Genomic DNA, 19,437 nt, shown 5'->3' with positions numbered 1-19,437 from the left:
GTTGGGTCTAAAAATGTCACCAGGAATCTAGACCATTCTGGTGGAAGGGTAGAATAAGCTGAAGAGGTACAAATGAGAGATGCTCCATCTTGGGAGCCATCCAGGGGTACCATACCCTGGGAACAACTTCCCAGCTCCTCTGGTATGAGATTGTGTTGTTCCATCCATTCACATTTTCACAAATGTGGAGATGGGGATTATAACAGTGCTTCACTTCAGCTACTAAAATGGACTCTTTACCTCTTATTACAAATAACTCAGAGGCAGGCAAAATGGTCAGTCAGAGCTGATGAAAAAAAAATCTAAAAATGTCTGAAGACCCCCTAAAATCAATTTGACATATTTAGCTCATTAAATTCTTCAAAGGTTCTTAGCCACGTTGAGTCCATCCATCATCTGTGTGACAATTTACAAAGCCAAAATGGAAGAAAAAACTGCTTTTTATATGGGCTTATTCAATAATATTTGTTCAGCATAGTTATAGGGGAAAGGTAATAGAATATAACAGTAGTTAAAACCCAGTAGATTAAACTCATTCGGTGTAACAGAATAGTATTGAATACATTAATATATGAACTTAAAACAACAAAATTAAATCGTAAAGCAGACAATCAGCAAAATACAGTAAAACACAGAGACTTTCATAAAACAATGGAGCCTGAAAATGCTTAAAATTTTCACCTCCAGGCTCGTTAAAGTTCCTTTCTCTATCCGTCCAGATTCCTTTTGTCAGACTTTTTTGGCTCTCTCCTAGTGAGGGAGAATTCCTCACTGAAAATGATGAGGAGGAATCCCAAATTGGATGAACCCTGGAGACTGGGCAGGCACAAATGGCAAAGGGTTGTAGGGAGATGAATTTCTCCCCTGAATCTTAGGCAAGATAAGTGAAAGGATTAGTACGCTCATGAAAAAAAAACATCCTGAAGCTGGAAGCTCTTTGAAATAGGTAATGCATTGTTCTTTCATAGAATGAGCCATGCTTGTAATTACTTCCTGTTTGGAAGAGTAACTTCTTTCTACTCTTCCCCCCTGAGTTAAAACACTACTTTCTCCAGCCACATGGAGAGTAAGTTAGGAGGTTAGTCATTAATTGCCTAAGGAAAACATGCCCCGGTTTTTACCAGCTAGTTTGTGATTCTGAAGACAGCAGCAGCTACCAGCAGCCCAACAGGACTGGGGCTGGGGTTGGGCTGGGGTGGGCAAAAAGCCTTGGCAGGAGAAAGGTGGTTTAAAATTTATCTAGGCTATCTTAAAAAAGGGGGGGAATTCTTTTCTCCAAGTGGTTGCCATCACTGTAAAAATTAAAATCAAATCTCAAATGATAAAATATTATATTTTAGGAGATTTGTTAATGATCATTGGAAATCAAGGAACAGAGGATACAAAATAAAGACCACGTGCCCATGGCTGATCAGCCCATTTAAAATCCCTGCGCTTAACTGCTGGGTTTGTACCCCAAAGAGATCATAAGGAAAAAGACTTGTACAAGAATATTCATAGCTGCGCTCTTTGTGGTGGCAAAAATTGGAAAATGAGGGGATGCCCTTCAATTGGGGAATGGCTGAACACATTATGGTATCTGATGGAGATGGAACACTATTGTGCTCAAAGGAATAATGAACTGGTGGGATTCCATGTGAACTGGAAAGACCTCCATGAACTGATGCAGAGTGAAAGGAGCAGAACCAGGAGAACATTGTACACAGAGATCGATACATTGTAGCACAATCCAATGTAACTTACTTCTCTACTAGAAGCAACACAATGACCCTGAACAACCCGGAGGGATCTATGAGAAAAAACACTATCCACATTCAGAGGAAACACTTGGGAGTAGAAATACAGAAGAAAAACAACTGTTTGAATACTTGGGTTGAGGGGACATGGTTGGGTATGTAGAAAATAAATAAACATCCTAGTGTAAACAACAGCACAGAAATAGGTTCTAATCAAGGTCACATGTAATACCTAGTGGAATTACGTGTCGGCTACAGGAAGGGTGGCGGGAAGGGAAGGAAATATGTAATTATTGTAACCAAGGAATAATGTTTTAAATTGACTAAATAAAAATTTCAAAAATAAAATAAAATAAAATCCCCACACTTAGCTTACCACTGCCATCAAGCTCCATGTCATCATGCCAAAGAGGCCCAAGAGGATCGCCCACTCGCCAATATCCTCTGTCTACAGGAAGTATGTAATGACAGGAAGTCAGTGGGCCCCCGGGAAATGTAGTTCATTTTTTTGGGGTAACAGATTTTCAATTATTCAGGGTCATGCCAGAGGGGAGGTGGGACGATCGGGACGCTCAGACGCTGTTGGAGGAGCCCCAACTGGTCTGACCATTGTGGGGGGAAATATGGAAGCCAGCTCTAAGGGCAGAGAATCTCTTCGAGTCAGCAGCACCCCTCCTGGCTCTGGATCCCAGAGTGCCAAGAGAAGGGGGAAGGAGCCAAGGGGATGCCCAGCCCCCAGGAAGTGACTGCCACGGCGGACTGAGGAGCTCAGAGAAGGTTGCAGCGACTCAGAGGAACGGATGCAGAGTGTGGCGGGCAGGACCAGGAGAATGGGAGATGGCCAGCCAGCCACGAGGACAGACCCGCCGGAGCCCAAGGCCAACGGAAGCCCACCAGCTTCCCTCATCTCCTGCAGGAGGCTTCTGGGGACACGTGGGGCTTCCATCTTGATGGGAGTGGTGGGGAGAGAGAGAGAGCCCGCCTCGTCCCCAAAACCGGGCTGAGCAGATGCCGGCCATGGCTATCCTGGGCAGGACCCTCCCCTCCCGAGGCTCTGCTGGCTCCGGGGGGCCCCGGCCAGCCTCAGGGTCTCCCCTCGGCTCTCCCTTGTGTCCAGCATGCGCAGGGACTCCCCACCCCCACCCCCGTCTCTTCTGGGAGGGCGTCAACACTTGTCTGGCCAGCCTTGGACCTCCTTGCTTCACGGGAGTCGCTTTCTGCAGTGACCAGTGATCTTGGGCCGTTCCTCCCGGCCCTCCTGGTGGCCATAGGCCCTGCGGGTCACTGCATATGCCCTGGCCTCTCCTCCCTCCCTCCCTCGGGGTCTCCTCGGCTCCCCAATGTGGGTCTGAAACCTGGAAGATCCACGTTCAAATCCAGCCTCTGACGCTTCCTAGCTGACCCTGGGCCAGTCCTTTAGCCCCGTTTGCCTTGGTTTCTTCAACTGTGAAATGGGGATAACAGGAGCCCTGCCTCCACGTGTCACTACATCTTCATTTCCTTGCCCTCGTCCCCAAGAAGCCCCCCAGACTGTGGCAGGAGCTGCTGGGGCACCCTCTGACCACTGACCTCCCTGGCGGCTTCTTGCAAGTCCGACCTCCTACAGGAAGCCTTCCGGGGCCCCTCCAAGACCACATCTGCCGGTATGTCCCCGGAGGCCCGGCGGCGGACTTCGGTGAACCCCCCGTGAGGTAGTGAGCCCGTCGCTCACGGCTCCCCCAACGCCGGCCCCTCCCTGAGAGCTCTTTCCTACCTTGCTGGCGGCCACCGAGGAGGAGCTGACCACGAGGCTGGGGAGGGCGTCGCCGCTGCCCGTGGTGCAGGGGGCGGCCGGTGTGGGCAGCCTGGCGGGCACGATGGGCAGAGGCAGGAGGCCGGGCCGGCCGCTACAGCTGTTCAGGCTCCCGTGGGTGCCGTTGGCGCTCCACTCGCGGCGCTCCCAGCCGGGGCCGCGGTACTCTCGTTCGAATCGGCTGTGCTGCCGGGACATGTCGGGGCCGGGCAGCCGGGGGGCGCACCTGCAGACCAAGAACAGAGAGCGTCTGGAGAGGCGTTCCCCACGGGGCCCCCGGAACCACCTGGGCTCCCCCCGAGCCTCCAGAGTCCCCAGAGTCCCATGAGAGCCCCCGGAACCACCTGGGCTCCCCCCGAGCCTCCAGAGTCCCCAGAGTCCCATGGGAGCCCCCGGCCCCCCTCAGCCCACAGTGCCCAGGCACAGCCCTGGAAACAGATAGGGAGACCCCCAGAACTGCCGGGGCTCCCCCCAAGCCTCCAGAGTCCCCAGAGTCCTGTGGGAGCCCCGGCCCCCCTCAGCCCCCGCACGCACACACAGACTCCCCCTGGGGGCTGGCACAGAACGGGAGGGGGCAGAGTGTGTGTGGGTGAAGGGCAGAAGCTGCCTGAGGGCTAGTTCGGGAAGGCTGCCTGGAGGAGTCGGGCCCAGACGGCGCAGCCCCAGCCTGGCAGGGAGTAAGAGGAAGGAGGGCAGGGGGTGGGCACGGGGGGCTGACCAGGGAGGGGGGTCCCCGGGTTTGCCCTGGGCTGGCAGGCGGGCGCCCAAAGCTGCACCAGCCAACGTGGAGTGGGCACAGCTGCGTGGGGGGCAGAGCCCTGGCACCAGGCACCGGCCGTACAATGCCCGTTTGTCCCGGGCCACAGCCAGACGCTGCGATGAACTCCCCTCCGGCCGTGCCCAGACGCCGGTGGCCACACGGCGCCCCGGGGACCGTCTGTGCCGCCCGCCACAATGGGCGCTCTGTCCTCCGGCTGCCCGGGGTGCTGGCACCGGCCTCCGCCATTTGTGGCAGCGCCAGTGTTCGGGGCGCCCTCTGGAGGAAGGGGGGGCTGGACCTCTGGCCCCTGCCCTGGACGGGCTGCCCTCGGTGTGCCAGGCCCCCGGGACGCTCTTGGGCACCGGCTGTGGGGAGGACCAGCCCCCGAGGCAGGCCGCGTAGGAGGCAGGGAGGCCGGACGCCGCCGAGCTCACACGGGAGCCTCCCTGCGCCCGGCCCTCGCCCGGCCGAGTCTCCCCCTCGGGCCCGGCGGCCTCTCGGGCGGCGCTACAGGTGGGGGCCCGGCGGGGTCCCCGGGGCCAGAGGGCGCCCGCAGGCCCTTCCCCGGCCCCCTGGCTGCTCCTTCGGGCTCGCCGTGGCCCACGCCTGGCACAGCCCCGGCGCTCCGGGTGGGCCCGTCGGAGCAGGGACGGAGGGGCTCTGGGCGTGCGCTTGGCTGCCGGGCACACGAGGGCTGAGCTTTGGTCCACTCTGGGGCCCTGATCGTCTTCAGAAGAGCCGCTGGATGGCCGTCCTCGGGGTCGAGTTTGAACCGAGACGTCCTTCCCGTCTAACCGGAGGCCCTGCCAGGACGTGGCAGGTGCCGGGGCCTCTGCAGGCTTCCGGCCTCTCCTCTGGGCCGGCCGCCATCATTGCTGAAGGCCCAGAGAGGAAGGGTCGGCCTCAGGTCGGGGAAGCCTCCGGGCAGTGCCGTGCCTCGTCCTGCTGGGACTCCTCCCCTTCTCTAGGACTGGGGGGGGCCATTGGGTACCACTGAAGGAGCCCCCGTCCCTGGGCCTCCCCGCGGCGCCCCCGAAGGAGCCCCCGTCCCTGGGGCTCTCTGTGGCACCCCCGAAGGAGCCCCCGTCCCTGGGCCTCCCCACGGCGCCCCTGAAGGAGCCCCCGTCCCTGGGCCTCCCCACGGCGCCCCTGAAGGAGCCCCCGTCCCTGGGCCTCCTCGCGGCGCCCCTGAAGGAGCCCCCGTCCCTGGGGCTCCCCACAGCACCCCTGAAGGAGCCCCCGTCCCTGGGGCTCCCCGCGGCACCCCTGAAGGAGCCCCCGTCCCTGGGCCTCCCCACAGCACCCCTGAAGGAGCCCCCGTCCCTGGGCCTGCCCCCGGCGCCCCCCGATGCCCCAGGACAGGCGTGGTGGCTCCGGGCCGTGGGGCCGAGGCGGCAGCTGTGTGCCGGGGCTGCCAAGCCTCCCACATCCATCAAAGGCTTAGCACTTGCCAGGCTCGGCTCTGCGGGGAAACGGGGCGGCCGGCGGGGCCGGAGCAGCAGGTGCCGCCCGGCCGAGCGAAAGTGCCCCTCCCCCCCGGACGGCGGATCCACCCCTGTGCCCGGCGTGGCGCCCGGGAAGCAGTGCCGGAGGACAGGCTGGTGTTTCCTCGAACCCTTTCCCTGCTCCAGGGCAGGAGCAGGAAGGGCAGTGCGGTGGGGGGCGGGACTTGCCCAGGGAGCCCCTCCCCAACCCCCACGAGCTCGAGGAACCAGGCCAGAATCTCCGTCCTTTGTGGCCCGTCCGGCCACCGCCTGGAGGCCTCGTCCTCCTCCTCCGAGGAGCCCACCAGTCCCGGACAGCCATTGGTGTTGGCAGATGGAACCGGACCGGGATTGGCCTGTTGGCAGCTTCCTCCTTGGGCCCAGGACAGCCCCGATGACCGGCCGGACAACAGCCCTTTGGCTCCCTCGGTCTCCGGAGCCTTCTCCGTCCCGGCTGCCCTCCTTTGGGAGTCCGCCAGGCGGGGTGGCATCCAGCCCTGACCTTGGCCCGTGACGCGGTGGGGGGGCTGGGGGGTCTCATGGCGCCCCCCCATGGCCCAAGGCCACTCAACTCCCTGGCCGTGTCTGGCGTCTGGGGTCCACTGAGACCCCAGCCGACAAGCTGCCGTCGAGCCTTTGCTTAGAGCACAAAGAGAAGCCCCTTCCCGGCTGGGCGACCCCGAGCAGCTCGCTTCAGCCCGGCGTGCCTCGGCGGCGAGACGATGCCAGTCGAGTCTTGCTTGGCACAGTGCCTGGCACGCGGCAGGTGCCTGTTTCATGCTTGTTCCCTTCCCTTGTCTTCCTCTTTGCCCGGATTCAGCCCAAGCCCTGACAGTCCAGCCCTGTGGGACCCGCTTCTGAGGCACCCGGTTCTGTGGGACCCGGTTCTGAGGCACCCGGTTCTGTGGGACCCGCTTCTGAGGCACCCGGTTCTGAGGCACCTGGTTCTGTGGGACCCGGTTCTGAGGCACCCGCTTCTGAGGCACCCGCTTCTGAGGCACCTGGTTCTGTGGGACCCGCTTCTGAGGCACCCGGTTCTGTGGGACCCGGTTCTGAGGCACCCGGTTCTGTGGGACCCGCTTCTGAGGCACCCGGTTCTGAGGCATCCGGTTCTGTGGGACCCAGTTCTGAGGCACCCGCTTCTGAGGCACCCGGTTCTGAGGCACCTGGTTCTGTGGGACCCGCTTCTGAGGCACCCGGTTCTGTGGGACCCGGTTCTGAGGCACCCAGTTCTGTGGGACCCGCTTCTGAGGCACCCGGTTCTGTGGGACCCGGTTCTGTGGGACCCGCTTCTGAGGCACCCGGTTCTGAGGCACCCGGTTCTGTGGGACCCGGTTCTGTGGGACCCGGTTCGGTGGCACTCCGGTTCTGTGGGACCCGGTTCGGTGGCACTCCGGTTCTGTGGGACCCGGTTCGGTGGCACTCCGGTTCTGTGGGACCTGGTTCGGTGGCACTCCGCTTCTGAGGCACCCGGTTCTGAGGCACCCGGTTCTGAGGCACCCGGTTCTGTGGGACCCACTTCTGAGGCACTCCAGTTCTGAGGCACTCCGGTTCTGTGGGACCCGGTTCGGTGGCACTCCGGTTCTGAGGCACCCCGGCTGCCAGCGCTCCCTCCCCCTCCAGGTCACTGACAGACGCTCGATCCCAGGCAGCGAGCAGAGCCGGGGCCAGGAGACAAGGAGGGGGGCCCGGAGCTGCCCCCTCGCGCTCTCCGCCAGCCCATCCCCCCCCCAGCCGCTGGGCCGGAGCTTCCCGGCTCGGCTGCCCGCAGTGGGGGCTCCGTGCGGGATGACTCCGGCCAAGGCTGGCACCGGGAGGCGGGGGGGGGGGGGCGCGGAGGATGGGCGGAGACCTCGGCGCCGGCTCGGGGCCAGCCAGGGCAGCGGGTGCTCCGCCCATCCCCGCTTTACACTGGAGGAAACCGAGGCAGGCGGCGGCCGGGGCCTCGCTCCAGACAGCACGGCTGAGCATGGCGCTCGGGACGCCGGCCTGCAGCCCCCCCGAGGGGGCCCCGGCGCCTCCCGTCTGCTCTGCGGGCTCCTCGGGGCGTGAGCGGTCAAAGGAGGCTCCGGGGCCTCGGCCTGCCCTCGGCACTGTCCGGCGGCTGGACGCAGAGTCCAGAGACCCGAGGCCTTCCGGGCCGGCTCTGTCTGACCCCCTCGCCGCGCGCAGGAGCGGCTTGCCACTTCCTCCTGCCGCTCGCTTGGCAGGTGAGGAAACTGAGGCACACGCGCGGAGGGGCTCGCAGGTGTCCGAGGCTGGATTTGAGCCCTTCCTCTGCTGGCGCCCGCCTGGCGCCGCCTCTCTCCAGGCCCCCCGGAGGTCTCGGCCAAAGCCCAGCCCCTGAGCGAGCCCGCTGGGACGGCGAACCAGCGAAGCCCCCGACGACGGGACTCCTCGGGACGGGCTCGCGGGCACCCCGAGGGATTCTGGGGGGGCGGCGGGTGGGGGGGCTCCTGTGGTACCCGGACGGCCAAGGCTGGCCCCAGAGAGATTGATGCAGGTCTGAGAGATGTGGTCCGGGCAAGTGGGGGGGCAGGGCAGTCACTGGGGGGAGGGGCAGTCAGGGGGGGGGCAGTCACGGGGGGGGCAGTCACTGGGGGGTCCTGGGGGAGAGGCAGTCACGGGGGGGGGCAGTCACTGGGGGGAGGGGCAGTCACGGGGGGGGCAGCCACAGGGGGGGGGGCAGTCACTGGGGGGAGGGGCAGTCACAGGGGGGGGCAGCCACGGGGGGGGGCAGCGGAGGGCCGTCGGCCTCGGGGCTCCCTTGCTGGCTGCCTGGGCTTCAGGCCGCTGCAGCTGGCAGGGCGGCCAGGCCGGTGACGGGCGGGCACACGTGTGCCGGCCGGAGCGAGCGGTCTAAAAATAGCTCGGGGGGGGGGGCCGGCAGCTCTGCCCCAAAGTGGGGTCTGGGCGAGGAGGAGGAGGAGGAGGAGGAGGAGGAAGGCCAGGGCCCTTCCCTTCCTCTGGGGGGGGGGGCTGCCAGGACTTAATGCGCCGCGTCTGTGCCCGGAGCCCCATCCTGGTTCCGTCCGGTGGAGCCAACAAGGCCCCGATGCCAGAGGTTCTGGGTTCCAGTCCGGCTGGGGGGAGGGGTTCGGAACGCCAAAGGGGAAGGGAGAAAAGCCCCCCCTCGGGCCCCCCAGGGGCGCCGGACTGAGGCCGGGCTCGGAGCTATTTCTGGACTCCGGAGGCGGCCAGCAGCTGGCCAGACCGCGGGTTCCGCTGGCAGCAGGCCAGCCGGGCCGGGGAGGGAGAGCAGCTGGGAGGGAGTCCTGGCCGAGCCGGACGCTGCCCCCCCCCCCCCCCGCCGGGTCCTGAGGCCGCTGCTGGCCGCGGCAGGCTCTCGGGGCCTGGCAGAGGGTCCCAGGCAGCCGGAGGGGTCCCCGGGGGGTCCGTGGGAGACCCCAGCAGTCAGCGAGGCCGAGGAAGCCAAAGCCCGAGTCACGGTGCCCAGGCCCAGGGGTGGCAGTGAGGGGCCTCCGGGGGGCCGGGCAGATGGACGGAGGGGCTTCGTGGGGCCGCCCATCCCCCTCCGGCAGAGGGCAGCCAGGAGGGCCTCGGGGTCCGGCCGCCTGCCCAACATCCCCCTCCTCAGCCTGGGCACCCGTCCGGACACGGTCTGGCCCTTCCTCGGCTGCCGGACGCGTGTGGCCTGGCCGGGGAGGGAGGCTCCGGCCGGCCCTGCTGCCCGGGGTCTTGGGGGGGCCCGCAGCGGGGGGGAGGGGGGGACCGGCGGCGCCCCTGTGCCCACCGGGCTCAAATCGAGGCTGGCAGGGCCCGGGTGACCCTGGAGGTCCGTCCGGCCGAGCCGGGGACATCTGAGTAGCTCCTGGCATGGGCCTCCCACACTGCCCATCGGGTGGAGCGCGGCCCAGCACGGGGACGTCTCTGACGACTGCCGGCCGGGAGGGCCTCCCCTGGGGGCAGGAGGAGCCGGAGCACGTGTGGCGGCCGGGTCTCGGCCCCCCGCTCAGCCCGGACGGCGTCCGTTTCTGTGCCAGCCAGACTGCGCAGGGCCGAGTCTCCGGGACGTGATGAGGAGGGCCTTCCTCCCGCTCCGGCCTCCGTCCCTGCCACGGCCCGCGAGGCTCCCGGGGCCTCTTCCTACCTGAACACCGTCCCCGGCGAGGGTCTCGGAGCCGGTGCGGACCGGACGCGGTCCTGCCTGGGGCCCATCGTCCCAGGGCCCCGGAGCTCCACACGCCACAGCTGTCACGAGAACATAAATCTCCCTGGCAGGGACAGCGGGTGCTCCAAAGAAGGGAGCAATTCCGGCCGAGCCAGGCCCTGAGGGGAGGAGGCGGTCAGGGGACACGTCCCCTCGTGGGGTGGGGAGTCTCGGCCCCGACGCGCTCCGGCCACCCCTAGAGGGGAGCTTTGGAGGGCAGGCGCGGGGCCCCAGGAGCCTTCTGGGACGGGGAGCTGCGTCTCAAGAGAGGAGCAGATGCAGGGGGAGTTCTCCGGGCAGCTGGCATGGGCGGCTGTTCTCCGGCAGGGACGCACCCGTTGGGCCTCCTCTCCACAGTCCAGAACACCGAGGTCTCCCTCGATGAGGTCCAGACGCCTGCCAGAGCCTGCCCTGCCCAGGCCCCATCTGCCAGCATGCTGGCCGGCCTCTGGGCCTCTCTGCCTGCCCCGGGAAGGGGGCACGGCTCGCCAGGCCAGGCTGCTCCCAGAGGGCAGGAATGCCAGCTTTGCTGTCTGATTGTCAGGGCTTGGTACAGCCTGGGCGTATGGAAGTGCCTTCCTCTTCCTTGTCTCTTGGGCTCGCGCTGGGACTGTGGTCAACGTCTCTGCTGCTTTAGAAGGTGGTAAAGGGGGGGAAAGCCCATACGGGCACACAAGGGTGGGCGGCGACCCCAGAAGCAAACTGGGGAGCACAGGATAATCTACCTGCTAGACCTGGGGGGAAGGGAAGACTTCATGGCCAGACGACCCAGAGAGCCTCATAGGATAGAGAAAGCAGCCTTGCGCTCGCCAAATTGGAAGGTGGCACAAACAAAATCAATGCAGCCGAGATGAGGAGAAATGCAGAAAACAGGAAGGTTTCCGAGCCAGATGCTTCTATAAAGGCCTCATTTGTCAAGTACAGTGAAACCGAGTCAGATCTGTAAGAGGAAGGGCATTCTCTGGGGACGGCTGCTCCAAGCCACTGCCGATTAGAGAAAGGCTGACAACGCCGCTCACACACCGGGTGCACTGGCAGACAACTGACGTGGAATGCTGCCATGTCTAGAGGTGTCAGAAAAGCCCAGAAAGTCCCATGTGAATGGAAACAGAGTGGAGTGAGCAGAAACAGGGTACAGTGTCCAAGCGCCAGCGGGAGTGCCCGGCCCTGAAGGACCCAGCCACTGGCTCCAAGAGGACCTGGCAGGGTCTGAGGGCAGCTCCGAGCAGCACTTCCTCTCTTTTTGGTCTGAGCAAAGACAATTTGGGGCCACTGTTTAAAAATGCACCTGAGAAATGATCTCCCCATGCACCTCAATGCACCTATTGCATATGTATTGTGGGCACTGGGGGGCAAGTGGATTCATCCACGTGGGTCATCTCTTTCCTCCCATTTGGGACTCGTCCAGGCACACGCCTCTCTAGGCCCCTGGTGGGCCACGGTTACTGACCCTGACACCCACCGAAGCCTGACCCCCTGGTGGGGCAACAGCCCAACACGAACCAGTCAGTCAGAGCAGCTTTTAAAAGCAATAATAGCAGAACTAACATTAGCCAGAGGCAACACAGCCAAGAAGACTGGCCTGAGGCTCCAGAGAAGCTGAGTTCTGGCCTCTGCCCCACTGGCTGTGGGAGTGGTCAAAGCCCTGCAGCTCAGTCTCCAGGTCTGTAAAATGGATATAGGATGGCCTATGAGACGCCAGCCACTAGCCAAATGGGTTGTCTCGCTGTTCCTCTTCTATGATGTGGGTTTCTGGGACTTCCTGGGCTCCTTTCCTCCTGCCTTTTAGGGCTCAACTCAAGAACCACTTCCCGCTGGCCCTTTCCCTGAGGGGGCCCAGTCCCTGCTGTCTTGCCTCTGGTAGGTCTGTCAGGCCCAGTCCCTGCTGTCTTGCCTCTGGTAGGTCTGTTGGCCTCTCTTCTCTAGGAGAATAGGGCTTTATACAGTCAAAGAAGAGCAGAGAAAGATGAAGGCCTGAGTTCAGGTCCTACCTGACTCATCCTGATGGCATGGTCCTGGGTCAGCTGTCTAACCTCTCAGCTGCCCAGGAGGGAGGAGATCTGCCCTGCAGAAGGAGCTTCCTCCCCCAGGACTGGCCCTCCTCCTTCTGAAGAGAGGCGTGGGCCTGGCTGCCTGACCAATGGCCTAGGAGCCCAGCCTGTGGGTGGGCAGCCTTTAGGGCTCCCCCAGGCCAGCACTCACAGACAAAGGCCTAGGGCTGCCCAGAGTAGGGCGACAGAGGCCGACACCTAATAACATGACAAGTCAGGAAACGTTACTATTAAGCACAGGCGCTGAACTGAGCACTGGGTAGTGCCAAGGGTGCAAAGAGCAGTCCTTGCCTTCAGGAAGCTCCTGGGCTGATGGGAGAGAAGCTGCAGGCAGGGTGAAAAGGCACCACGAAGAGGGAGGGGAGGGCTTGGAGGCAGTCAGGGGGGCCTGCGAATGGGAAGGAGGAGGGAGAGTGTGCCAGGCCTAGTGGTGGCCCCACAGAATGCCCACAAGCCACAGTCTTGTTGGCTGAATAGCTGGGAGGCCGGGGGCCCTGTGCCAAAAAGGATGTGGCATGAAGATGGGGTAAAGAGCCTGGCGAAGGAGGAGGGGCCAGGCCAGAGAGGGCTCTGAATGCCAAACCAAATTGTGTGTTTGATCCTGGAGGGTCCGGGGGCAAGAGGTGGCATGGCCACACCTGGGCTTTGGGGGCTGAAGAGGGTGGCCTGGCGTGGAGAGAGCCAGGAGGGGGGCAGACTCCTGCCATGGCCCAGATGTGAGGTGATGGGGGGTGCACCAGGGGGGGGAGGGGCGGCAGGGGCCACCCAAGGGACCGTGGCGCCATATTGGATGTGGGGGTGGGGTGAGAGAGAGGGGCTGGGAGGAGGGCGATGGAGGGGGAGGGTTCAGGGGAAGGCCATGAACTCGGTTTGAGACACACACGGGGAGTGTACGGAGGCGGGACGGTCAGGGGAGCGAGTCCTGAACATCTGGACAGAAGAACGCCCCGGGGAGAGGGCCGTGGCTGACGCCGAAGGAGATGAGACGGGAGAGGCTGGCTGGCAGAGCTAAGGGGAGCGGCCTGACGGGGAAGGAGACCGTTAGGAGATGGACGGGGGAGGCACGGGCAGGCGGGGGTGGGCTGATGGAGGGGAAGAGCGGGCAGAAAGGGCCTCCCTGGGCAGGGGCGAGGCCACATGGAGAAGAGGGCCAGAGGGGGCGCCGCAGGGCCAGGGGAGGGAGCTTGTGGCACGCTGTGAGGAGGAGGGGGGGGCGGCCAGCGGAGGCTCTCGTGCCAGGTGGGCTGCTGAGCCCGGGCGGGGCCCTGGCCACACACCCGCCCTTGCCACTCAGCCACTTGGCAGAAGGGCAGCCGATGAGTGCGAGTGACGGGATCTCTGGGTGGCTTTGCACCTGCTGGACCTGGGATGTGGCTGTGGCGCCGGCCCCAGCGGGTCAGCGGCCTGCCAACCCCTCTGGGCGCCCCTAAACCCTGGGCCTTGGGGAGGCCCAGGCTGCCCCCCAGTCTTGATGAGACGGGGGAGGGGGAGGGGGCCGAGGCTAGTGCTGCAGGGAGCTCCCAGGCAGCCAGGAAGGTCCCCAAAGGTGTTCCTCTTGGGAGGGCTCGACTGGGGTGGGGTGGGGGGCAGCAGGAGGTGGCCCGTCCTTGGGCCCCCCCCACGGGGCTCCCCTCTCCAGGGTCTTCTCTGCCAGCCTGGGAGCTCCTGCTGGGCTTCCCTGTGAGCTGAGCAGGGGGATCCCCTCTCCCTCCTGCCCCCCAACAGGACAAGAGAGGCTCACGGGGGGGGGGGGCCGGGGGCGGCACGTACCAGGAGAGCCAGAAGGCCTGGAGGAAGAGGCTGAAGTCCGGGAAGGCTTCCTGGGGGAGGCAGCCTTCACCCTCAGAAAGGCCCCCACCCCATCCAGGGTGTGCCCAGGCTGGCCGGCGTCGCTGCCCGGTGGCTGGGCTCCCTCCCTCCTGGCGGCACAGGTCAGGTTGCAAAGGGAGATGGAGGTCAGATAGAGGAGAAGGCTGCGCCTCGGGGCGCCCGGGGAGGGGGAGGGGGGCTCCTCGTGGCCCCCAAAGCTCTCCCACTTCCCGATCCAGGCTGGGTGCCCTCATGAGAGCCCCGCAGAGCCCCCAAGTCACGCCGGCCCTCCGTGACTCGCCCAAGGCCAGCAGGATCTGAACTCGGGGTCTGTCTCTCTGGGGCCGGGGGGGGGGAGCAGAGGCCGAGAAGGGGCGAGCCTGGGGGATGGGCCGAGGGTGGGGATCCGTCTCCGCACGGGCTCCGATGCCCCGACCTGCCCGCCTCACCGTGACTCCGGGAGGGGACGAGGGGGGTGACGAGCCCATCTTACAGACAAAGAAACCGAGGCCGAGAGGCAGGTGGCCTGTCACGTGGCAGAGGGCGTACCTCGTGCCCACACTCGTGCCGGAACAGGGGGGACTCCGCGAGGCGTCTGATCGGAACCCAGGACTCGAGCTGCGCCGCCCCTCCCAGATCGGGACAGCGTTGGAGAGCGGAAGTGACTCGTCCAGGGTCACCCCGCCAGTGTGAGAGCAGCTCTCGTCTGAGCCACGCCGGGAGGCCTTTCTACAGGCGAGACCCCGAGATGAGCAGGAGGAGGCTGGAGGCAGCCCCGAAGGGACGGCGGCTCTGCCCGCCCCGCCCCGGCCCGGCTGCCCAGAGGAGGCTCCGCTTGGCCGTGTCAGTCAAGGCGAGGCCGGGCGAGGCCGGGCGAGGCTGGGCGAGGGCAGGTGAGGTGGAGGCCAGGTGAGGGGGGATGAGGCTGGGCGAGGCCTGGGGAGGGCAGGCGAGGCTGGGCGAGGCTGGGCGAGGCTGGGCGAGGCTGGGCGAGGCCGGGCGAGGCCAGGTGAGGGGGGATGAGGCTGGGTGAGGGCAGGCGAGGCCGGGCGAGGGCGGGAGAGGGCGGGCGAGGACAGAGTGAGGTGGAGGCCGGGTGAGGGGGGATGAGGCTGGGCGAGGCTGGGCGAGGCCGGGCGAGGCCGGGAGAGGGTGGGTGAGGCTGGGCGAGGCCGGGATGAGGCCGGGTGAGGGGGGATGAGGCTGGGCGAGGCTGGGCGAGGCTGGGCGAGGCCGGGCGAGGCCGGGATGAGGCCCGCCTTCTGCTCCAGGACCCGGACAAGGCAGAGCCGAGGCCTCACCGGAGTCTGCGAGAGTCAAGGCAGGAGAGCGGAGATGCGGCGCCTCGGCCTGGCTCTGGTGCGCACTTTGCCCATCACGGCGTCCCTGTCCGAGGGCTGGTCAGGCCTTCAGGCCGGCCCTAGAGCCGGAGGGGGAGGGGCCGCCGGCGTCCGCAGCCCCCCAGCCCCCGCCCGGGCCGTTGCCGGTCCGTGAGCGGCTCTTCTGGCTCGGATCCGCCGTGCGGCCGCCTCCCAGACTTGTGACCCAGCTGGGAGTGGAGGCCAGGCCGGGCCTCTGGGGCGGCTCCCGAGGGCCTTCCGGGCGTGCCCGCTCGTCCGGGTTGGCGCCAGCTCCGGCCCCTCGGGGGCGGCGAGTCACGTGAAGCCTAAAGTGGGCGGCGCTCAGTAGGGCAGGCCAGTCTGCCTTGGGGGGGGCCTGGGGCCCCGGAGGGGGTGTGGAGGGGGTTCCGCCCCCCCCCCCCCCCCGGCCTCAGCCTGGCCTCACTCGGGCGGCGGCTCAAGGCCAGCAGAGGGAGACGCCCGGAGACGGGAGGACTCACCGGCTGGGGCCGTGTCTGCCCGGACTGTCCGTCTCAGTCCAGCCGCCGGGCTCGTACTCCCATCCGGGCCGGAGCCGAGCATTAGCCAGGCTGGGGAGAGGAAGCAGACGAGGCGCCGGACGCAGCCGGGCGGTCCTCCCGGGCCCTCAGCTTCTCTGAGCACCAGCCATCAACTGCCCTCTTTCCCTGGCCGGCCCGGGAGGGCCTCGGCGGGACTCCCGGGCAAGTTTGAGCCTCTCCGGCCCCCCCAGGGAGCTGCTGCCATGGGCGTGAGCTGCCCAGAGGCCCCCTCGGACCCAGGCAGTGGCCTTCGCTGCCGCCGGCCTCCTGCGGGCCTCAGGAACAACGACGTCCCTGAAGTACTCCAGGGCGGTGCCCCACCTCAGCCCAGGCAGAACCCATCCAGGGGCCCGGCTGGGCCCACACGACAGCCCTGGGGGCCAGGCTCGGCGCTGCATGGCTGTCCCATGGCTGGCAGCCCAGAGGGAGGGAGTCCGAAAGCGATCGCGGGGCCCTCTGCGGGCAGCGTGAGTGGCCCTACGCAGTGCGGGGTCCCAAGGAGAGCCCTCGCACGGGTGGCCGCAGGGGCCCCTCATGGGCCAGAGGACCGCAAGACCACGGCTCTCCCACCCCGCCTCAGAAGCTCTGAGAACGAGCGGCCTGCCATGACTCGGGGAGGAGAGACGCCCGAGGAAGCCGGAAGCTCAGGACTGGCTGAGGAAGCGGCACCCGGCCCAAACACCAGGTGCCAAGGCAGAAAGTGAGTGAGCAAAAGCAAAAAGAAGTCACTGGACCGTGGGGAAAGGCAGAGGCGAGACGGCGGAGGCGAGGGAGGCGTGCTGGAATCTCTGAAAACCGCCTGCAGCCAACCTGGCAACAAAGCTTCAAAATGAACGCCGGTGCAGAGCCAACAAAGACGGCCCCGAAAGCTTCCTGTAGAAGACAACTTGGAAGGGGCGCAGAGGAAGTCCCTTTCACTGAGGTGAGAGGGGAGTACGGTCCACAACAAGGCTGCACCAACGGGGCAAGCCAGTTCCCCCTCCTTCTGCTGCTCGAGGTCTTGAACTCAGGCTCAGGCTGGCAGCAAGACCCCAAGATCCCCTGAGCCATTAGCAGAGTAACCCATGCTCACGCCTACAATAGACTCATCGCCTCCTGAAACATCTCCAAAGAACTCCCAGGAATAGTACAGTGAAGTTGCAGAACTCCCAAATCAAGGAGAAAATACTGAAGCAGCCAGAAAGAAACAATTCAAATGTCATGGAGCCACAGTCAGGATCATAGAGGATTTAGTGGATTCTGCAATTGTGGAGTGCAGGGCATAGAATATGATATTCCCTAAGGCAAAGGAGCTCCGTTGACAATCCAGAATCACCTACCCAGCAACACGGAGTACATCCTATCAGGGGGAAACGATCATTTGATGAAATGAGAGTTTTTGAGGCATCCAGATGAAAAGACCAGACCTGAACAGAAAATTTGATTTTCAAATATAGGACTCAAGAGAAGCATAAAAAGTTAAACAGGAAAGAGAAAACTCAAGCTATTCAATGAGGGTGAACTATTTATATTGCAATATGAGAAGATGAGACTTTGTAACTCGAGAATTTTTTCATTATTAGGGCACTGAGGAATGTCCATAGCCAGAGGGTGCAGGAGTAAGTTGACTATGACATGATATAAAAAAAATCAAGGGATGGAAAAGGGGATTGCACTGAGAGAAGGAGGAAGGGAGAGGGAGGTAAATTATCTCACCCAAAGAGGAAGGAAAAAGCTATTAAAATGGAGGGGCGGGGATGAAAGGGATCTCAGGCATGCTTAAACCTTGCTCTCACTGAAACTGGCTCAGAGGGGGAATAACATCGGACTTAATTGGTTATAGAAATCAAGTTTATCCCATAGGGAAGCAGGAAGGGAATAGGAAAAGGGGGGAGCTAAAGAAGGGAGGGTGATTTGGGGGAGGCAGTGACTAAAAGTAAACATTTATAATGAGGGAAAGAGTGAAGAAAGAGAGAGAGAGCAGAAATGAAAGGGGGAAATAAGATGGAGGGAAATACACAGCATGATAGAAAATGAATAATTTTGATTGTATTAGATGAAAAAGATTTTATACAAACAAAGTCAATGCAAGGAAGATTAGAAAGAAAGCAACAAACTGGGGGGAAATTGACAATAAATTTCTCTGTGAAAGGTCTCATTTCTCAAATTACAGAGAGTGCAGTCAAATGTATAAGAATACAGATCATTTCCCAAAGGACAAATGGTCAAAGGATATGAACAAGCAATTTTCAGATTAAAAGCTATCTAAAGTCATTTTAAAAAATGTTCTACGCACCCCAAAGCTCCTTCTGGGGAGAACGTGTTTAGAAAAGGAGAAAAGGAAGGGCTCTTGTAGTTAGGGGCTCTCCTGGGCTTTAAGGGCAGCTGGATGGGTGGAGGGAAGGGACCATTTGATAACTTTCTATTTAATTATTCTTGCTCTGTGCTGAAAGAATACAAGTGCCCTCATAGCCCTCAGAATTTTGGAACCCTGGAGCAAAGCCCTTGCTGTTCGTACCTAGTTAGTTTTGCTTGTACCGGCCTTAGCTTCATCACTGCTAAAACAGAGAGGACACGTGCGTGAGCTCCCCTGGCAAGCTGGGAGTCCAATTTGCAAACAATGTAAAAACAATAATCAATGCCGGCGATAACAAAATTAAAAAGAAATAGGGAAAGAAAGGACGGACACCCCAAAGGAATGCTCTAAATCCCTCTCAAGGAGAGGCAGGCAAATGAAGGCAACTCTGAGGCACCACCTACGGGATCCGGCCAACAGGACAGCAAAGGAAAGTGATGAATGTCGCAAAATGGGGACCCCAAAGCTTTGGGGATGGAGGCATGAACTGATCCGACCATTCGGGAGGGCGATGAGGAACTGCGCTCCAAGGCCTCTCAAGCGCTCTGGATTCCAGAGTCCGGGCGCCATACTTGTAGCCTGCTTTGAAGTGGCAAAGAACTGGAAACTGAGGGACTTGCTGTAGGAGAGCGAGTTCTGTGGCAGGACAGTGAACGCTTGTTCTCACCCAAAGAACTGCCGCGCAGGCCCATCCATTGGAAGGCAGGAAAGTGCTTCTTCCAGGATGGGACAGAGTGGAGTCAGGGCGGAGGAATGGCCCTCGGACGGAGCGATCATGGCCAGGAGGGAACTGCAGCCGCCCCCTCAGGAATTCAGACTGCCAGGCCTTACCGGGGCTCCGAAGGATGGTCCCCTCCCAGCCTCCCTCCGATTATTCCTCCCCTGGCCCTTCCAGGGGGTCCAGGCCAAAGTGGACATGAGGCCGGGAAGGGGCACACAGCCTGGAGGTGCTGGACGGCTACTGAGCTGTAAGAGACAAGGAGCAGGAGTTCTGGGAAAAACCTGGGAAGCCCTACATCAACGAATGCCGAGTGCAGTGAGCAGAGCCAGGACAACACTGGACAGGCACAGCAACATTGCGTGACGCTCAAATGGGAGAGGAAGCACCCAGACCCCGAGACAATGCTGAAGCAAGAAGGCATCTGCCTCAGAGAGAAGGCGGGTCCAAGCATACTGTTTCTTCACTTCTCTTATTTGGGTGTGTTCATTTTTGAGCATTCTCTCATAGCAATGCCCGCTACAGAAATAGGTTTTGCTCGATCCTGCGTGGATGACCCAGATCAAATTGCTCACCATAAAAGAGTTAAAGAGATGAGAATGGCAGAGGAAAAACTGGAAAAGTAAATAAGTCACACAAGAAAATGAGGAAAAGAGAATTGGGCATATCTAGATGATTCAA

General features: G+C 62.4%; 1 protein-coding gene across 3 annotated transcripts in view; it reads right to left on the bottom strand.

The window, feature by feature from the left end:
• KLHL29 (kelch like family member 29) overlaps window positions 1-19,437 on the bottom strand; it is a 75,948-nt gene that overhangs the window by 39,997 nt on the left and 16,514 nt on the right. Inside the window, exons 1-3 of one of the 3 annotated variants that reach the window (XM_056824778.1) lie at window positions 9,884-9,906; window positions 3,490-3,754; window positions 2,113-2,184 (exon numbers count right to left, since the gene is read on the bottom strand). In XM_056824778.1, the coding sequence (XP_056680756.1) occupies window positions 2,113-2,184; window positions 3,490-3,726 (309 nt within the window). In that variant the 5' untranslated portion in view covers window positions 3,727-3,754; window positions 9,884-9,906. Of the gene's footprint in view, window positions 1-2,112; window positions 2,185-3,489; window positions 3,755-9,883; window positions 9,907-19,437 lie in introns of those variants that run through there. The other 2 variants (XM_056824788.1, XM_056824786.1) reach the window with 2 other exon arrangements.

The sequence above is a fragment of the Monodelphis domestica genome, chromosome 1 (genome assembly GCF_027887165.1).
Source record: "Monodelphis domestica isolate mMonDom1 chromosome 1, mMonDom1.pri, whole genome shotgun sequence".
In the NCBI taxonomy this organism is placed as follows: domain Eukaryota; kingdom Metazoa; phylum Chordata; class Mammalia; order Didelphimorphia; family Didelphidae; genus Monodelphis; species Monodelphis domestica.
The sequence above is the reverse complement of the archived record's forward strand: the minus strand, read 5'-3'. Positions and strand labels throughout refer to the sequence as shown.